General features: G+C 49.0%; 8 protein-coding genes across 8 annotated transcripts; 5 read left to right on the top strand and 3 right to left on the bottom strand.

The window, feature by feature from the left end:
• The first annotated feature begins 112 nt into the window (after nt 1-112).
• On the top strand, nt 113-2,305 carry DEU56DRAFT_387138 (translation elongation factor EF-1 alpha). The gene is made up of 8 exons (XM_041345959.1): nt 113-443; nt 493-627; nt 681-775; nt 827-1,039; nt 1,093-1,229; nt 1,280-1,597; nt 1,647-2,059; nt 2,118-2,305. Exons 1-8 carry the CDS (start codon nt 410-412, stop codon nt 2,153-2,155), a joined length of 1,383 nt encoding a protein of 460 aa, XP_041214585.1. The 5' UTR covers nt 113-409; the 3' UTR covers nt 2,156-2,305.
• Nucleotides 2,306-2,743: 438 nt separating this feature from the next.
• Nucleotides 2,744-4,160, bottom strand: DEU56DRAFT_907261 (dienelactone hydrolase; the record flags this gene model as incomplete). The annotated part of the gene is made up of 11 exons (XM_041356881.1): nt 2,744-2,920; nt 2,972-3,043; nt 3,094-3,111; nt 3,167-3,307; nt 3,360-3,368; nt 3,423-3,451; nt 3,503-3,563; nt 3,618-3,715; nt 3,780-3,910; nt 3,964-3,979; nt 4,046-4,160. The coding sequence occupies 11 exons, from the start codon at nt 4,158-4,160 to the stop codon at nt 2,744-2,746; spliced, it is 867 nt and encodes a 288-aa protein (XP_041214584.1).
• Nucleotides 4,161-4,522: 362 nt separating this feature from the next.
• DEU56DRAFT_868418 (uncharacterized protein) lies at nt 4,523-5,439 on the top strand (the record flags this gene model as incomplete). Its single annotated transcript, XM_041355483.1, has 3 exons — nt 4,523-4,634; nt 4,683-4,845; nt 4,896-5,439. 3 exons carry the CDS (start codon nt 4,523-4,525, stop codon nt 5,437-5,439), a joined length of 819 nt encoding a protein of 272 aa, XP_041214583.1.
• A 104-nt stretch (nt 5,440-5,543) lies between these two features.
• DEU56DRAFT_725739 (uncharacterized protein) lies at nt 5,544-6,790 on the top strand (the record flags this gene model as incomplete). Its single annotated transcript, XM_041347882.1, has 5 exons — nt 5,544-5,838; nt 5,893-6,015; nt 6,067-6,494; nt 6,547-6,673; nt 6,696-6,790. The coding sequence occupies 5 exons, from the start codon at nt 5,544-5,546 to the stop codon at nt 6,788-6,790; spliced, it is 1,068 nt and encodes a 355-aa protein (XP_041214582.1).
• A 1,107-nt stretch (nt 6,791-7,897) lies between these two features.
• Nucleotides 7,898-9,627, top strand: DEU56DRAFT_907258 (Thiolase, N-terminal domain-containing protein; the record flags this gene model as incomplete). The annotated part of the gene is made up of 10 exons (XM_041356880.1): nt 7,898-8,107; nt 8,168-8,222; nt 8,274-8,472; nt 8,519-8,585; nt 8,632-8,730; nt 8,779-9,052; nt 9,106-9,203; nt 9,258-9,334; nt 9,383-9,420; nt 9,473-9,627. 10 exons carry the CDS (start codon nt 7,898-7,900, stop codon nt 9,625-9,627), a joined length of 1,272 nt encoding a protein of 423 aa, XP_041214581.1.
• On the bottom strand, nt 9,555-11,812 carry DEU56DRAFT_948523 (general amidase; the record flags this gene model as incomplete). The annotated part of the gene is made up of 9 exons (XM_041359083.1): nt 9,555-9,835; nt 9,896-10,038; nt 10,094-10,395; nt 10,451-10,497; nt 10,544-10,917; nt 10,975-11,117; nt 11,169-11,281; nt 11,335-11,494; nt 11,549-11,812. The coding sequence occupies 9 exons, from the start codon at nt 11,810-11,812 to the stop codon at nt 9,714-9,716; spliced, it is 1,668 nt and encodes a 555-aa protein (XP_041214580.1). The 3' UTR covers nt 9,555-9,713.
• Nucleotides 11,813-12,355: 543 nt separating this feature from the next.
• Nucleotides 12,356-13,623, top strand: DEU56DRAFT_386645 (ribosomal protein S3). The gene is made up of 5 exons (XM_041345958.1): nt 12,356-12,462; nt 12,519-12,760; nt 12,815-13,023; nt 13,074-13,286; nt 13,334-13,623. The coding sequence occupies exons 2-5, from the start codon at nt 12,620-12,622 to the stop codon at nt 13,557-13,559; spliced, it is 789 nt and encodes a 262-aa protein (XP_041214579.1). The 5' UTR covers nt 12,356-12,462; nt 12,519-12,619; the 3' UTR covers nt 13,560-13,623.
• A 64-nt stretch (nt 13,624-13,687) lies between these two features.
• DEU56DRAFT_868413 (polysaccharide lyase family 8 protein) lies at nt 13,688-16,690 on the bottom strand (the record flags this gene model as incomplete). Its single annotated transcript, XM_041355482.1, has 13 exons — nt 13,688-13,977; nt 14,014-14,704; nt 14,755-14,838; nt 14,889-15,054; nt 15,108-15,151; nt 15,197-15,214; nt 15,264-15,396; nt 15,445-15,512; nt 15,565-15,846; nt 15,901-16,103; nt 16,155-16,267; nt 16,318-16,476; nt 16,545-16,690. The coding sequence occupies 13 exons, from the start codon at nt 16,688-16,690 to the stop codon at nt 13,688-13,690; spliced, it is 2,397 nt and encodes a 798-aa protein (XP_041214578.1).
• Between the last annotated feature and the right edge of the window lie 136 nt (nt 16,691-16,826).

Here is a 16,826-nt window from a genome sequence, read left to right as displayed (position 1 = left end):
TTCCTGAGCCAGCGGCAGTGTAAGATGACTCGGCCAGTCCGGCGCCACGCGGCCGGTGCCGAGCGGAGTCACGGCGGCATATCAAATCATCAGATCGATAAAAATTTTCCTTTGGGAAGGTATAACTATCAGCGGGATCAACAGCCTCTCTCTTTCTTTCCTACCACCACATCCCATTCCTCTCTGTTTTTTTCTCTTTCTGTACACTTAAGTGAGTCTTTTTTTCTTTTCCGATCTTCCAAAAGATCCTGGTTACTAGCGCGATGCGCGCCCCGATGTTCTTATCATCATCGCGCGATGTCATTGCGCGATTTTACATCACTGGCTCCGATTACTATGATCACTGCCGATCCACCTCTTTGAAAGATCATACACTGACGATCGCACCATCGGACAGAAATCCTTCAAAATGGGAAAGGAAAAGATTCACGTTAACGTTGTCGGTGAGTATATCATCATCTACAGTCAGTTCATTGATCTAATCTATCGCAGTCATCGGTCACGTCGATTCTGGTAAATCTACCACCACCGGTCACTTGATCTACAAGTGCGGTGGTATCGACAAGCGTACCATTGAAAAGTTCGAAAAGGAAGCTGCTGAGCTCGGCAAGGGTTCCTTCAAATATGGTGAGTGACTCGATAATCTATACCCGAGTAACGTAACTGATAACGATCTTTAGCATGGGTGCTCGACAAGCTAAAGGCTGAGCGTGAGCGTGGTATCACGATCGACATTGCTCTATGGAAATTCGAGACCCCCAAGTTCATGGTTACGGTTGGTTTCGCTGACCACTTTCCGGGTAACATCCGCTTATGCATTTTCCAGGTCATCGACGCCCCTGGACACCGTGATTTCATCAAGAACATGATTACGGGTACTTCCCAGGCTGACTGTGCTATCCTCATCATTGCCGGTGGTACTGGTGAATTCGAGGCTGGTATCTCCAAGGACGGCCAGACCCGTGAGCACGCCCTCTTGGCGTTCACCCTCGGTGTCCGTCAGCTCATCGTTGCCGTCAACAAGATGGACACGACCAAGGTTAGATGTATTGACGTAGTTGTCAAAAAATATGCACTAACACTCAAATTCAGTGGAGCGAGGACCGTTTCAACGAAATTATCAAGGAAACCTCGACTTTCATCAAGAAGGTCGGTTACAACCCGAAGGCCGTTGCATTCGTCCCCATCTCTGGCTGGCACGGTGACAACATGTTGGAGGAGTCCCCCAAGTCAGCTTCATTTGTGTTCCTGATCAATTACATTCTCACGTCTCACACAGCATGCCATGGTACAAGGGCTGGGCCAGGGAGACCAAGGCTGGTGTTGTTAAGGGCAAGACCCTCCTCGATGCCATCGATGCTATTGAACCTCCCGTTCGTCCTTCCGACAAGCCCCTCCGTCTTCCCCTTCAGGATGTCTACAAGATCGGTGGTATCGGTACTGTGCCCGTCGGTCGTGTCGAGACTGGTGTCATCAAGGCCGGCATGGTCGTTACCTTCGCTCCTTCGAACGTGACCACTGAAGTCAAGTCCGTTGAAATGCACCACGAGCAGCTTGTTGAGGGTCTTCCCGGAGACAACGTCGGTTTCAACGTCAAGTATGTTTTTGTGATTGTTATGTCAATTTTTACGCTAATACCTCTTCAGAAACGTTTCAGTCAAGGATATCCGTCGTGGAAATGTTGCTTCTGACTCCAAGAACGACCCCGCCAAGGAGGCTGCTTCCTTCAACGCTCAGGTCATCGTCCTCAACCACCCCGGTCAGATCGGCGCTGGCTATGCTCCAGTGCTTGACTGCCACACCGCCCACATTGCTTGCAAGTTCGCCGAGTTGATCGAGAAGATCGACCGTCGGAGTGGAAAGTCCCTCGAGGCGGCTCCCAAGTTCGTCAAGTCCGGTGATGCTTGCATTGTCAAGCTTGTTCCCTCTAAGCCTATGTGTGTCGAGTCCTACAACGAATACCCACCTCTGGGTCGCTTCGCCGTCCGTGACATGAGACAGACTGTTGCTGTCGGTGTCATCAAGTCGGTCGACAAGACTGACAAGTCTGGCGGAAAGGGTGAGTCTCCTCAGCTAAACTTGCTCTGTCAAAATTTGCTGACTGGTGCTCTCTCCAGTGACGAAGTCTGCGGAGAAGGCTACCAAGAAGAAGTAATAGATGTAGAACTGCCGTATCCATATTCTTTCTTTCCGGCTTTCTGCTTTCTGCTGTCTCTCTGGTGCCACCCATACGGTATTCATACCTGCAATGTGTTTACTATCATCATCTGTATGCACGATTAACGAAGCTGGCAGCGAGGTCATGACCAGTGGCCTCGCTCGCTTGTTTACTAATGTCGCGGAGATGCTATCTCGAATGAGAACGAAGTGGCTTAATTGTATCAATACTTTTCTTCATCGCCCCGCGTCTTCCGTATCAAAGCTTCCCGCTGGGTCTTTGTCGTCTAGACTCTAATTAATTGCCCACCGTGATGGACCCGCACAGAGTCAACTGCTGCATGATGAAAGCTGGTGCACACTCGGTAGAGTGTATGTAGGTCGTTTGAGGAAAATTTGAGGGCTTTGGTAAAAGAAAAAACGATGAGCGTTGCGCTCGCAAGTAACGATAAGTATTATAATAAATCAAATATGTTGCTCAGATTGCCATCCACTTAGTGTCTTAGTGAGTCACCGTGCTTTGGCCGTCAGCGCTGCTATGGTCGAATTCTGAGAAGATTTCTTGCATATGATGTTTACCGTTCATCTAGCATACGTGCTCGACTTTCTCTCCTTTGTCGACTCTGGGCCCGAGATCTCTCCCGATAGTTCTTTCAAACACCTCCATCATAAACGTAAACAAGGACCGCGTGAGGGCAGCGTCCCATCGACCTTTTGAGGATTCATCTCTGATGAACGCGTGCTGCGCCTGTACCTCCAGAAACTGCATTTGTGGTGAACATTTTAGAAGTGCACACTAAACCATGTAACATACAGAGCAGAGCACATTGGCATCCTCAACAGTTTTGCGGATGAGATCCCGACCTTCGCGAGGGACATGTGTGTCCTGGCGGCACTAAGTACAAGCATGCGTCTTCTCTTAGCACTTTCACGCACCTGTTTCCCGAAGATCATCTACAGAAAGTTTCAGCGTCACCATTGCCCTTCACAATCACAAAAAAAAACATACCACGAGTTCACCTTTGCCTGTCATATCTCCCTTGTGAACACGCGCAAGAGAGTCGTCATTCTTGCCTTTGCCAAGGGTTGCACTGTGGACATCAGTCGCGAAGAAGCATACTGAAGACAGTACACGGGGATCAAAAGCAGCCTTCACGACGGTCAGCGAAAAACTCTGGCAGTACCATCGCCCTATCGCTTACCCGAAATGCCTATAGTCTACAAGTTCAGAAATCACTATGTGTAGGAGCGGCTAATCGACGCACCAAATGCCCTCCCAAGCACATTCCAGTCGCTGAGTAACATCTTAATGTCTGGTAGGCTAATATAATACTCGTTGACATACCTGCAATGCGACCGTTGCAGTTTGGCAAAGAAACCAGAAGATCAACGGAGAGTGTGCAATCCTAGACCACGCTTAATACTGAAAGGTCCTACAACATCAGAGCCAGGCGTCTGACCTCGTCGTACGCAGCTACGGATTTCTCGATCTGACACAAAAGTAGATGAGAATGCAGATCGTCACGATATGAAGGGGCTTGCCTTGTACCTATTCCCCCTATCAGTCCCTGATATCGACATTAATGAGTAACCAATAGCAAGATGACGAGAACACGGCATACCTTCGTTATCATACGGAATGGCCTCTGGTCCCTCAAACTCATGGTAGCTTGATGGGCAAGCGACCACAAATCCCTGGCTCGCGATCTGACCAGCAAACCTTTCCACTGGCCCTGTTACTTGATAGATTTCACTAACGGATGTGAACAATTGTGCACAAGTTCAACCCGCTGAGCTCAGACCCACCTGAAGCATACCACACCTGTTGTCGGTCACAAGCACTGGTTCAGCTTCTAGAGAATACGAGGAATAATAGTATACAACTTACCGGGAAACTTTGCTTGGGGATAGTTTGGGACAACAGGAGAAACCACAAAGATACGGATTGGACGCCCGTTGTCGAGTTTGCTGGACACGTCGTGGAATGTTTTGGTGATGAGCATGGCCGTAGAGAAGTGTTCAGTGTATGTCGTCTTTAGGAACACCGTTGAGGCTTCAACCCACGTTTAAAACGGTTCAATTGGCAGGTGTGTGAAGGAATATCAGTGAGGGCGATTTTGGAGACTTGCGATTTTTCAGTGTCTTACAGTCCTCATCATTACAATTTGTTTGCCTCGAGCACCATCCTCTGTAGTCTGCACAGGCCTGAACTTTTAAGGGAGTTGCTGAACTTCTCCTGATGCAGCACCGCTCTTAATCGTATAATTGTGCCTGGAGTCGGCCCTGGACAAACGTGCGAGAAGAAGTTGGTACAAATCATGAGACTGCTTCGTCTTCACCCCCCATTTTTTTGCACGGTGCAATCATGACAGAAGGTGATGCGCGCATCCGGTTGTACGAGGCTTCCGATGACAAACTGGTCAAGTTCAGCATCGGAAAGGCTTCAATGGAGGGTCTCGCTGTTGCTAATCGAAGTGGTACGTGTCCCTTAGCTTTCTCGCGACATTGACCAAATAATCCTGTAGCCTTTTTCCACCCATTTACACTGAGTGCCTGGGTGGGCCTGTCGTGCATCATGATCCAATATCTCAACTGGTGGCCTAAACCAGAGTACGGGCTCCTTGGTTATTTGGCACCTCTTCCAGCCTTTGGAAGTTGGGGCGCTGTCATGCTCTACCTCATGGATTGGTATGTTGATGCGCACACATTGCGGACCGCTCGATAATTTAACTCGATAGGTTCAACCGCCCACACTTCGAAGATGCGTCTCTTGACTTGTTGCGAAGACCAGATGTCGCGGACATTGCAAATCATTACCGGCGGTCTCCCTCCTCAGGCTTTTTCATCCTCGAATATTCGAAAAAGTTCGTCGGTCTCATAGCCATTGACGCGTCCAAGGACTCTCAGTCGCAAGACACACTGATGGACAAGGACAAAGGAAAGCCATCTTCTTCGCTGAAGTCCAAACATGCAATGTCTCAGGGAACATCATCCGTTGCTACAATCCGTCACTTCTACATCGAAGAGCCATATAGGAGAGCAGGAATTCAAGAGGATTTACTCGCACATGCCATACAACATACATTCAAAATGGATAACGCAGTCAAAGAGATCAAGGTGACTACTACCTCCCTGATACCTTATGTTCAAAAGTGCATCCACGACGCCGGGTTTGCGTTGGAAAAGCCTGTGGGCAAGGTTGGTATTTATGGGTGGAAATTTGACCTATTCGTTCTCCGGAGGGCACATTGGAACAAACAAAATGCTGGGACTGTTTCGTGAAGTCCATTGTAATGTCGTAGTACCGCAAGGTTTTGAGTAGTTTTAGTGACTTGGACCATATTCAATATTATGTTGATGCAACCTGGATTGAGCACAAAAAAAAGATGTCCTTACTCCCTTCCATCATCAGCAACCCAACAGGATTAAAGCCACATCAACCACTGATCATCTTCCAGTCATCTTCCGCACAGACATGTTATCCTATCTTGAGGATTCTGATCTCAAATTTCAAACCGGCTACCCAGACTCTACTGTTCTGCTTCTTGCATCCACCATCGAGCTTGACGAACATCGATGAGGCTCCAAATATCACTGCATTCGACTTCACTGGGCGAGTTCCTGGGTATGACGATCCGTGGTGTGGTCCTCAGGACGAAATACTGGCTTGCGTCAATTCTGGTCAGTGTCGGCGCGTTTGATGAGGATGATTATCAGACTGGTAAAACTTTGTAGTACCTCCGGGATCACTGAATGTGATCATCGACTCGGTGGATACATTGACATCTGATCTCGGATCCACACCAAAGGCTTACAAGTTTATTCGGACGCTCCTTGGGCTGGTTACAACACGTTCCGGTGTGTTTATAGCACAACTTGATGTCTTTGTGCTTGCTGATCTTCCCCAAGAACCTTCGATCCTCGCATTACATCTCCAGCCCAGTCCTCTTCTCGAACTATTAAATCAAACTTCCCTTTCACCGACGCTTGTTCATCTAACTGCGCATCCCCCGGCTATCATCACACATCTCGCCTCTGCATATCTTACACATCCTCCACCAGCTGGTCCGGCAGAGAAGTTTTGGAGTGTCTTTATCCCCTTCTCTAAGCGTACACATGAAATTGAGCGCCTGCTTTACGGCCCCGAAGGCAATGGGACGAGTGCCGGTGCGTGGGTGAGCAAAGGCACGAGGGAATTCGTGGTGGAGGTCATTTTAAGGGGCGGGAGTCGGCGCGGTGTGGAGAGGACTGTTGAGGGCTGGAAAGGAGATGTCCCGTGCGACCTGCGAGCTCTTGAAAGCCTGAAAGGTATTTGGACCAGGAAGAAAGCGGACGAGGTGAGCGCGAACGCTACCTTGACATGATATTTTATACCTGACCAATCTATAGGCTCGGCCAGATCCAACGCAGAACGTATCGTTCAATCTGAATCTCACGCCGTCGCAGGAGAAATCGCGAGCCCAAGTGCCCCTGCCCTATGCACACGAAGGTGGTGCTCCATTTCTCTATTCTTTATGTCGTTTTAATCTGGGCTTCAGGCAACCCTATTACAACAGCTGGGGCGATTCTGTATGACCCTGATTCTGCTGATGACATTGATGACGACGATCCTGATGAGGACTTGGATATATAGCAGATCTCCATACGCGTACGCAAACATTCTTGACAATGCTAGAACTGTTGTCCTGATGCAATAGTGCTTGCATGACGTCAAGAAGAAACGGAGTAGATGTGAGACAGCCGTCGGTCCTGTTCGCAACCCTGTGTACATGATCCAGTCTCCTTCTTTATTTACTCCTTCGTGTTAGCTTGTGAGTTCTTCAATCACCAGGCAACATGTCTAATTGCGATATCTCTCTCGTCGCGGTCTGGCCTGACCAGCGTCAGTTCATCATCATGGATCGCATGGCCTATCATGAGCTACCCAGCCGCACAGTAACTTGGCTTCGCTTCGTTGGCACCTGGATTCTTGGCAGTGTCTTCAGTCCTTCTAGTTTCAGGTTATCTAACGCTCTGCATCCGGATGCCCCTTGTGCAGAGGTTGAGAGCAATGGATCAGCTGCCGTCATCCCTTGCATTCCAGGAGAGGATCAGTTCTTTTATCTGCATGTCGAGGGTGAGTTTGTGCTTGTTCGTTGCTGCTGTGCTAGCTGATCGTTTGCGATCAAGCTTGGGTTCCATATCCAACGTTAAAGGATGGTGATGAGCGGGATGTCCTCGTTAAAGTGGGTGCAAACACTCTTGGTGTTCTGAGTCTTCGTTTATACTACTTCTAGGACTCTGAGTCGGACGATAGCTTCGATGAAGCTGAAGCGGACGTCATGCACACTCCCATTTCGCCGGTCCAATTTCTGCCAGGAGGATTGCTGGAGGATGATGATTTAGACGAACTCGAGAACAGCGAAGTTGCGACAATAAGTCTAGAGAGCCAGTTGTGGAAACGTTCCTTGCGCTCTGGGACGTAAACCTGTAGGTGCATGCACATGCAGGTATGTATGGTGTGCAGTTCAAGTTACCGATCGATGAGCCTCTATGACATTGTACATTATACACCAATTCAAGTTTTCGTCAGTCCTAGTATAGAAGGAAGACCTGAGGAACAAAGTTGTTCCGAACTTCCCTGAATGCATGATGCTATTATGATCCGAGCGGTCGGGGAGCCCTATGATACATAATCCATACGATGCATACTTAAATCTCACACGTAGCTTAATGCCTTTTGAGGATACCCATTCTCTTCATGTTCGCTAGCGCAACGGTCATACGTGCTAGAGTTCCATCTATGATGCGTAACGTCTCCACACATAGTGGCAAGGGCATCTCTGCGGTGCTGCAGAAGAACCCAGATGATGTGGTCATTACCTTTGCAAAGCGTACCGCGATGGGGAGGAACAGGAAGGGTCAACTCAAGGATATCCCAGTGGATGAAATGATGCAAGCTTTGTTCAAGGTCGATGGACTGTTTGTGGACTAATACCGCCTACCGTGACTGAAGCCTTTTCAATTTTAGGCGACCTTTGAAAAGACAAAGCTTGACCCCGCGAAACTTGACGACATTTGTGTTGGTGAGTCTGCAGCCGTATCATGCTGTGTGGTTCTGCAATAACTTTCTACAGGCACATGTCATCCTCCTTCTCCAATGTACTCCTCACGAGCTGCTGCTCTCGCATCCGGCATTCCTCACGATGTTCCCATCTCGACAGTGAACAGATTATGTTCATCCGGCCTTATGGCCGTCCGAAACATCGCACATGCTATCCAGTCAGGCGAAATATCCATGGGCATGGCAGTTGGAGTGGAGAATATGTCGCTGAAGTGAGTCTGCAACGCCTGTGGTATACCGATGTTAATCTTCGCGCAGCCCTCGTCCTACGCCTGTCATAGCTGAATCTGTGGACAAATATCCCCGGGCTCACGACTGCATCCAAGTGTGTCTGGGTTTGCTATATCGATTAAATACTGATATATTTGTAGCCTATGGGTTGGACGTCTGAGATGGTCGCCCAAACCTATAAAGTCTCGCGACAGAAGCAAGATGAGTATGCCCTCATATCACATACACGCGCAGCCAAGGTTTGTATGTTCGAACTACCCTGTGTTGCATTTTAATGACAAGAACAGGCGATGACTACCGGCATATTCTCTGAGGAGATCATCCCAGTTGAAATCCGCGGGACCGTGATATCCGTTGACGACACAGTCCGACCTGGCGTGACGACGGAGATGCTATCTGGGCTAAAGCCCGTGTTCCAAGATTGGGGCGATGCAGCTACCACTGCTGGAAACGCTAGTGGCATCGGAGATGGTGCCGCATTGTGCATTCTCACGACAAGAGAACGTGCAGAGAAGGAAAACATGGAAATTCTCGGGAAATGGGTTGGAAGTGCAGTTGTCGGTCTGTTATTTATCGCCTCTGTTTGAAGGTGTGCTGAACAGCTACTGGTGAAGGTGTCGAGCCTCGCTACATGGGTATTGGACCCATCGCCGCTATTCCCAAGGTCCTTACGCAAGTTGGTCTCACCAAGGATGATATTGACATCTATGAGGTGAACCCAGCCTCTTATATCATTTCTGTCGATGGCCTAACGCGTCTCACGTAGATTAATGAAGCATTCGCTTCGCAATTTGCATACTGTGTCGAAGAACTTGGCATTTCCATGGACAAAATCAACCCGAAGTGAGTCATAACAGCTGGAGTACTTCCATTCTGATGTTTTTCCGGCAGTGGTGGGGCAATAGCCGTGACGCACCCTTTGGGAATGAGTGAGTCTCATTGTTGTCCTGAAGCTTCGAAAACTCAACTGCCAATTATTAGCTGGCGTTCGTCAAATTGTCACCGGCCTCGCAGAACTTCGCCGGAGAGACAAAAAGTTGTTGTGCACTAGTATGTGCGTCGGTAGTGGCATGGGCGCAGCAGGCATTTTCGTGAACGAGGCCCAACCACTTTATAGTCATGAAGCAAAGTTATAGCTTTCGAATTGTTTGAATTTGACCGAGTGGTAGGTCTATTTGTACATTATTCATGACTGCTGTTTCTCGAGAAGTATACCTTGAACTTATTTGGCGGCCGCCAGCGCCGCATCCACAATTTCTGTCATTCTGATAACCGCCTCTTCCTCTAGAGTCCGACCGACAAGTTGCAAACAAACAGGAGCGTTCTTGAATTTCTCCGGGTCATCTGAATCAATCATTGGCCCATCAGAAAATCGCTGAGGGGTTCAGTGCTGGCATTACTCACACATTTCATAAACGCCCTTATCGAAATCGTCATAGAAACTATGAGGAGGCTCCTTCCCATCGAGAGCGGAGTCGACAGTAGTCACAGGGAAAATCGCAGCGGGATAGTCGAGCGCATTCCAAACGGTGGTATAGTTGGCGTACCTGCGCATTGTTTTCATTGATAATTCGAGACTCCAAAATGAAAAAAGACACTAACTTGTTCTTCCCATGGGGAGGTGCCGCAAACGGTGCGGCTGGACAAAGGATAGCATCGACAGGTCGTCCTGTCCCAGTCTCTGATGCAGTTGCGTTCCAGTGGTCTAGATATTCTTTCCGGAGATTTTGACGCAGTTTATGCACTTGCCAGAGTTGGTATGCGGTGATGCCGCCATTTTGCGGACGGAAGGATGCTGCCACAGCATCTGTGTCGTCCAGTTCCATTGTTGCAATTATTGGCTCCCCTGTGACAGAGGTCGTGATCATGTAGTCCTCGGAGGAAGCGGCGTTCCAGATATCCCGCTGCATAGTGCTACTAGGTCCACATGTAGGCATAGTAAAATACACACCTGCTTACCGTGGCATCTCCAAGTTCTCTGTGTTTGATGGGTTTCCAGTCAATAACTGCCACTAAATGAGCACAATTCAGCAGGGAGTTAGACGAAAAGACCTTTGTGGCCCGCCTTCTGGAGAGCCGCTTTGGTGATTTCCAGAGACCTCTTGATGGGTGGGTGGGGAACAACAACGCCATCGTCCCACATGATCGCAAAGCACAAATCCTTGCCAGACCCATGGTCCGCGAGATCGTACTCATCTTCGTCCCATTTCTTCCGAACCGCAAGAGGGTCATTGAGCCACGGTTTGGCGTCAACGACAGCTTTCATGAAGACTTTGAGCCCGCCGACACTGGTCGTCATAGGACCGAACACGGAGAGAACTGAGTCTTGGCCCTCAAGCGAGTTGCGGGCACCACAGTATGGTACACGTCCGTATGAGGGTCTCAGGCCGTATATGCCGCAGAATGCAGCGGGAATACGAACAGAGCTGCCAGGAGAACGTCAGAAGGCTACTACCAATGATAGTTCCAAATCCTTGTCATACCCTCCGATATCAGAACCGACTCCCAAAGGGCTTCCTTTGAGGGCAGCCAATGCACCCTCTCCTCCTGATGACCCACCCGAGGTCAGAGAGCGGTTGTGTGGGTTAGTTGTCCGGCCGAAGACGTTATTGAAGGATTCCGGCCACTGAAGATACTTTTAGCACACGAGTAGGATTCATCTTCAGGGTGCGCTCACCATGAGCGTCTGCGGAATGTTGGTGCGGACGAATGGCACGGCTCCACACTCGACCAGAATGTCGACTAGTACTGCGTTTTTCTCTGCGTACTGCCCAATCCATGAGACATAACCTAAGACGTAGCGGATTACAATGCATTTGGTCTAAGCCGGGTTTATTACCTACCCATAGTGGTTTCCAGTCCCTTGATACATAGCTGGTCCTTTAGAGAGATGGGCAGCCCGTGAAGGGGACCAACGACCTTTCCCGTCTTCTTCAGGTGGTCATCAAGTTCAGCCGCTCGTGCCAATGCACGATCAACAAAAATTTCTGTCAAGCAATTGACCTCATTGACAGGTTAATACAATATCGTCAAGCAAATGCCTGGCACGTGGCTCACAAGCTGATGGGCAATAATAGCCCTCTTGGAGAACGCGGTGGTCACGTCTACAGCTGTCCATTCCGCACTGGCAAGTTTCACCAACAAAACATCCACCGAAGTATTGGTAATCTCAATTTCATGTGCGCTCAGAAGGCCACATGTCTCTGGAAAACCAGTCACATCCAGTGTAGAGTCTGGAGGTGGAGTCACAAGCCAATCCTGTGGAATGGTCTTGAGCTGTCTCTGCTTCTTCTCTGCGACTAGAGCAGTCCAATGCGTCATATCGATAGGGATGGAATTGGACGAGGGAATGACAATGTAGACGAACGTTTCGCGGTAAATAAGAGGCAGCTGGCGGATAAAGGGAGTCCGCAACTAATATTAACAGCGAGATAAGGCTGTCAAAAGCGGTGATAAAGCTTGGCTTGAGTGTCAGATGTGTAGATGAAAGAGTTTGATTTGGGTCATGCGGATTCATGGTAACTACAGAGACAACCGAATACGTGTATGGTTCTGCCTAATATTTAACTTCTGGCCTAAAGGAAAAATTGTCAGCTGAAAGCTCAAATCGACGAAATCAAAACAAAGGAATGATGATCAGAAAGTCATTGATGTCAGTGATACACGTCCGCCGTGTTACGGGCTCGCGTGTATCAAGTCGACTAAGAGGTGCCAGTGGTGGTTGATATACAACGCTCGTCATTGAAGGTTTTATGTGGAAGTGCAAGAAAGGTTTTTTGAAAAGATCACTCACCCAATTGCAAGCATGATAGCTCCCATAAGAAGAAAAGAAGTTAAAATTGCACGTGTATTTTCAGAACCATTTATCAAATGTCATTTTAGACGGCGATTGAATCGCATTCGGCAAGCAGCACCCGCCGCAACAAGCAGCCCGACAACGCATACGGCGTCGAAGGCTACATTTCATCAAGGTTCGTCCAATTTCTTGCAGTCAATGTGTCCAGAGCCTGTTTGCACAGTATCGCAGAAGATCGGGGCTAGATATGGCACTGATGAGATGGATGGCAACTCTGGGATTCGGATGATGACAGTGTCTTATCTATCCGTCTTTGCAGACATTCTCCCAATATGTCCGCTCAAATCAGCAAAAAGCGCAAGTTCGTAGCTGACGGTGTCTTCCGCGCCGAACTCAATGAATTCTTCACTCGCGAACTCGCTGAGGAGGGTTACTCTGGATGTGATGTCCGTGTCACCCACGCCCGCACCGAGGTACGCTAGTATGAGCTAAAGAGCCTTGCCATCTTGCAAATGCATTAATTCCAGATTATTATCCGTGCCACACACACCCAAGAGGTCCTTGGTGAGAAGGGCCGCCGCATCAGGGAGTTGACCGCGCTCGTCCAGAAGCGTTTCAAGTTCCCCGAAAACTCACTTGAGCTCTACGCTGAGAAAGTACAATACCGCGGTCTTTCTGCTATTGCTCAGTGTGAGAGTTTGAGATACAAGCTGCTTGGTGGTCTCGCTGTCCGCAGGTTCGTGCCTCTAATGATCATATGTGGGGCATTCCTGATGATGCCTCCAGGGCATGTTATGGTGTCCTTCGCTTCGTCATGGAGTCTGGTGCAAAGGGTTGCGAAGTGGTTGTTTCCGGAAAGCTTCGTGCTGCTCGTGCCAAGTCGATGAAGTTCACCGATGGATTCATGATCCACTCTGGTCAGCCTTCGCGAGACTTCGTTGACTATGCCGTGAGACACGTCCTGCTCCGTCAGGGTGTCCTTGGTATCAAAGTTAAAATGTAGGTTGATCACCGTATTCAAAGGCATCTGGCTCACCACTTGGCAGCATGAAGGGCTATGACCCCGAAGGTCAATTGGGCCCTCGCAAGCCCCTCCCAGACTCTGTCCAGATTCTCGAACCCCCTCTCGACAAGATTGTCTCAGAACCTTCCTCAGAGTCAAGAGAACCTGCTGTTGTTTCCGCTCCACCCCCCGCTGCAGAGGAGCCTGCTCCGTATGCACAAGAGCCGGCTTATCAACAGGAGGCGTATGGCGAACAGCCTGCATTCTGATCTTCTATTTAGATCTTTTCTTCATCCACAAAATATGTACTCGCTACACCATTGCAACATGTTATCATTCGCATGGCTGGTATTTTCGCATAGCTAGTATTGTAAGATCCCATCCGATGAACGACGTGCTACTGCCCTAACGCGCTGGTCACGCTGCTTCCTGCCGAACCACCACTAGGTAGTGTGAAATAAATAAGCAGGGTATTTTGAGATCCCCATCCATATGGTTTAACTCCATTTCCGGCAGTCATCTCTATAGTGAGTTCAGAAAGTGTCTGCGATGGATCTGAGACTGTCACGGTGCCAGAATCCACCCGATAGAGGATAGCGGCGTTTGCACTGGCTGTGACGGTGATTGGTGCGTAGCCTCCATCCAGCTGGAAAGTGAAGGAGCCACCAGCAGGGCTCCATAGCACTGCTGTCACCGTTCGATATACTTTATCGAGCAACGCACTAACACTTGCGCTATTCTCGATTTCCTGCAGTCGGGTAGCCGCTCGCTTGAGCGTGAAGGTACCGTAATCGACCGCAGGAAAAGATGTGTAGGAGACGGGGGCGGATAGATTGTTGTGATAGAGCCATGCAGTGAAGAGTTCGGCCGTCTCAGGAGGTTGGGTGGAGGATCCAATGCTTGACCAAGCACCCGTACGGTTGCCCCATTCAACGGAGAGTCCATATGTCCCATTAGCGGTTGGGAACTCATAACCAACACCACCATGCCACATGGTTTGTGGATCTGTGTAGTTGCCACCATAAGTACCAACTCCATTGACCCAAACACCGCCTCCGAAGCGTCGTTGGTCAAGAACCGAAAATACGGGGGCTGCGGTGGCAGACGAAATGTTGGCAATCATGACATGTTGAATGTCATTCTCCAGAAAAAACCACGTCTTTTGCCAGGATAGCGAGCCACTCAGAGGGTTAGTGTAGCGCATTGCTGCGACACCAATTCGACCATCCGAGACGCCGCCGACAAAGGCTTCTTTACCGGCATATGAAGTATTGTTACAGTCAAGTGGTGTGGCGTTATAGTCCACGGTAGTTCCAGGGATAAGGTTCCAGTCCCAGGCCGCAGCAATGTCTTCATATTCATTGCCTTGAAGGTAAGTGTAAACAGTGCCATCAGAGAGATGGAAGCCTAAAAGCTGTCATTTCGTTATCACTGCTCACATGCCGTAAGAAGGCGACAACATACGTTTTGAGAGTTGAGACACTCTGTGTTTATCGTCCTATTGGAGTACATTCTCACTGTGGTCACATAGCCTGGACCGCGAGTTACCTTGGGTACGGGTCAACAGGACGGGGCGGACGAAAAAAAAATGAACTGACCATGTAGTCATTGTCAAAGAACATACGATTCCCGTGGATCTCACCCACATTCGCATCGGTTGTATTTGATGACATGACCGAAGAGAATTTGAGGAGAACGGTGGAGTTCCATTCTTCCCCAAGCTGCTGAATTTCTGAAATGTTCATATTGATGCGAGCAGTAGCCCTGAAACAGCTTCAACAAGAACACAGCAAAACAAGAGTCGAAAATAGCCTCACTGCCCGTCAATCACAGGAAAACTGATGAAGCGGCCTAAGACGCTCTTCGCAGCGTCAGATAACATTAGACCGGAGGGCTGCTAACTCACAAAATCCCAGTGCAATACCTGCAAGATAATCAGTCACAAATGATATCAGAGTAAACCATTGACAAACATTGGTTTGGATGTTACGGAAGATCATCCATCGATCTCCGTCGAACAGGGTTTCAAATGCGGTCTTGGAAGTTGCATTAGCAGCAAATTGCGTTCCTGCAGCCTCAGTTTCCAGGTTGAGAACGTCATTTGAGCTGGTGTGACTCAGATACAGATGCTTCCATAGTGTAGAGATAACATACAAATCTTTCCCATAATTGCCATTATAGATGATCCCAGTGTGTTGGCCGAAAGATCCATCAGGACGAATCTAGTTGCCAATAATTATTAGTTCGCCAACTTCGGAAGAATGATTGGCTTGCCCCATCAGATGCAATAGGCTGTTCGATGACTACAGTCTCATGAACTCTCGTGAAGGCGTCTATGATCAAGGAGACATTGACAACCAAAAGACCTTGATCAATCCCAATTTTTGCAAGGTCCAGCGTATTCGCGCCAGTAATATAACCTATGCCATTGACGTAATGGTCGAACGTGCCATATGCACGGAGGGTGATGTGAGAACAATTGCCAAGCTGAGTGGGTGTCAATGTGTCGTTCACCAGGAGGCAGGATTGTGACACCAATTCAGGGATTAAAATAACCTACACCAGATGTCAGAACAAATTGATGCAATTAAAAGTCAGTTGCGATTTCACGTTGGAGAACCAATTTGTGTTCCAAAATCCCGGTGTGCCACAAGGGCAGCTTGGGGTACCTCCATAGTCTAGACATGCGGCGTCGGTGAAATCATTCGCGAACCAATAGTCCATGGCAAGTGATATAGCGGCTAAGGTCTCCGAATTGTTGACGTATTGCTGCCCCCCGCTAAGACCACCGTGCCAAGCAGCGGCCATGGTACCTGTCAAGAGCTAGTTAATGCATCAACTTTTCGTTCAGTGCAGATCCTCACTGATGCGTTGCCAGTGCTCTTGAGCAGGCCAGTTAGACCTTTGTGCATCACACCCAGAAGTGTAATCAACTTCAGAACTAGGCCATTGTCCGTTGGCTCCCAGGTCAGCAATCCTGCAAGGTGACCTCAGTCAGGTACTGCATAGTACAAAATAGCAACTGACCAAGATGAGATACTCGTGGGGTTTGTAGTGATTCCCTCTGTAATTGTTACCAGCCTGCGCTGATGAATGGTGTTGATGTCTTGCAGGATGGTGGGGCCAACAGCTGGTGTGGGAGACACTACTGGTGACGTGCCAGTACTGGGCGCAACTTGAACTGAGCTGTTGGAAGAGGACACGACCGAGATTGAAAATGCACTGGCAGCAACATATTCGGGGCTCAACCGTACCTCGGAACCCCATCATATGGACCTCTAATGTGGTGGTGAGCGGCAGCAATGTCACGGTTGATGTGGTCATGAGTGTCAAGGCTCGTCGCGTGAACACAGACCACACGAAACAGTACTAGGAAAAGGAACGTGAGTAGGGAGACCATGAACACGATAGCTATACAGCTACCAAGCTGCAGAGAAAGTTCGAGGTGGTCAACTCAGTGAGGTTCCAAGCGATGTCTTCATTCTATATGGCCTGAATGCGGGACACACCCAACGGCAGACTAGTAGCGAGCCGGA

Source organism: Suillus clintonianus (genome assembly GCF_016758775.1).
Source record: "Suillus clintonianus strain FC179 chromosome Unknown DEU56scaffold_4, whole genome shotgun sequence".
NCBI classification, from domain to species: domain Eukaryota; kingdom Fungi; phylum Basidiomycota; class Agaricomycetes; order Boletales; family Suillaceae; genus Suillus; species Suillus clintonianus.
The sequence above is the reverse complement of the archived record's forward strand: the minus strand, read 5'-3'. Positions and strand labels throughout refer to the sequence as shown.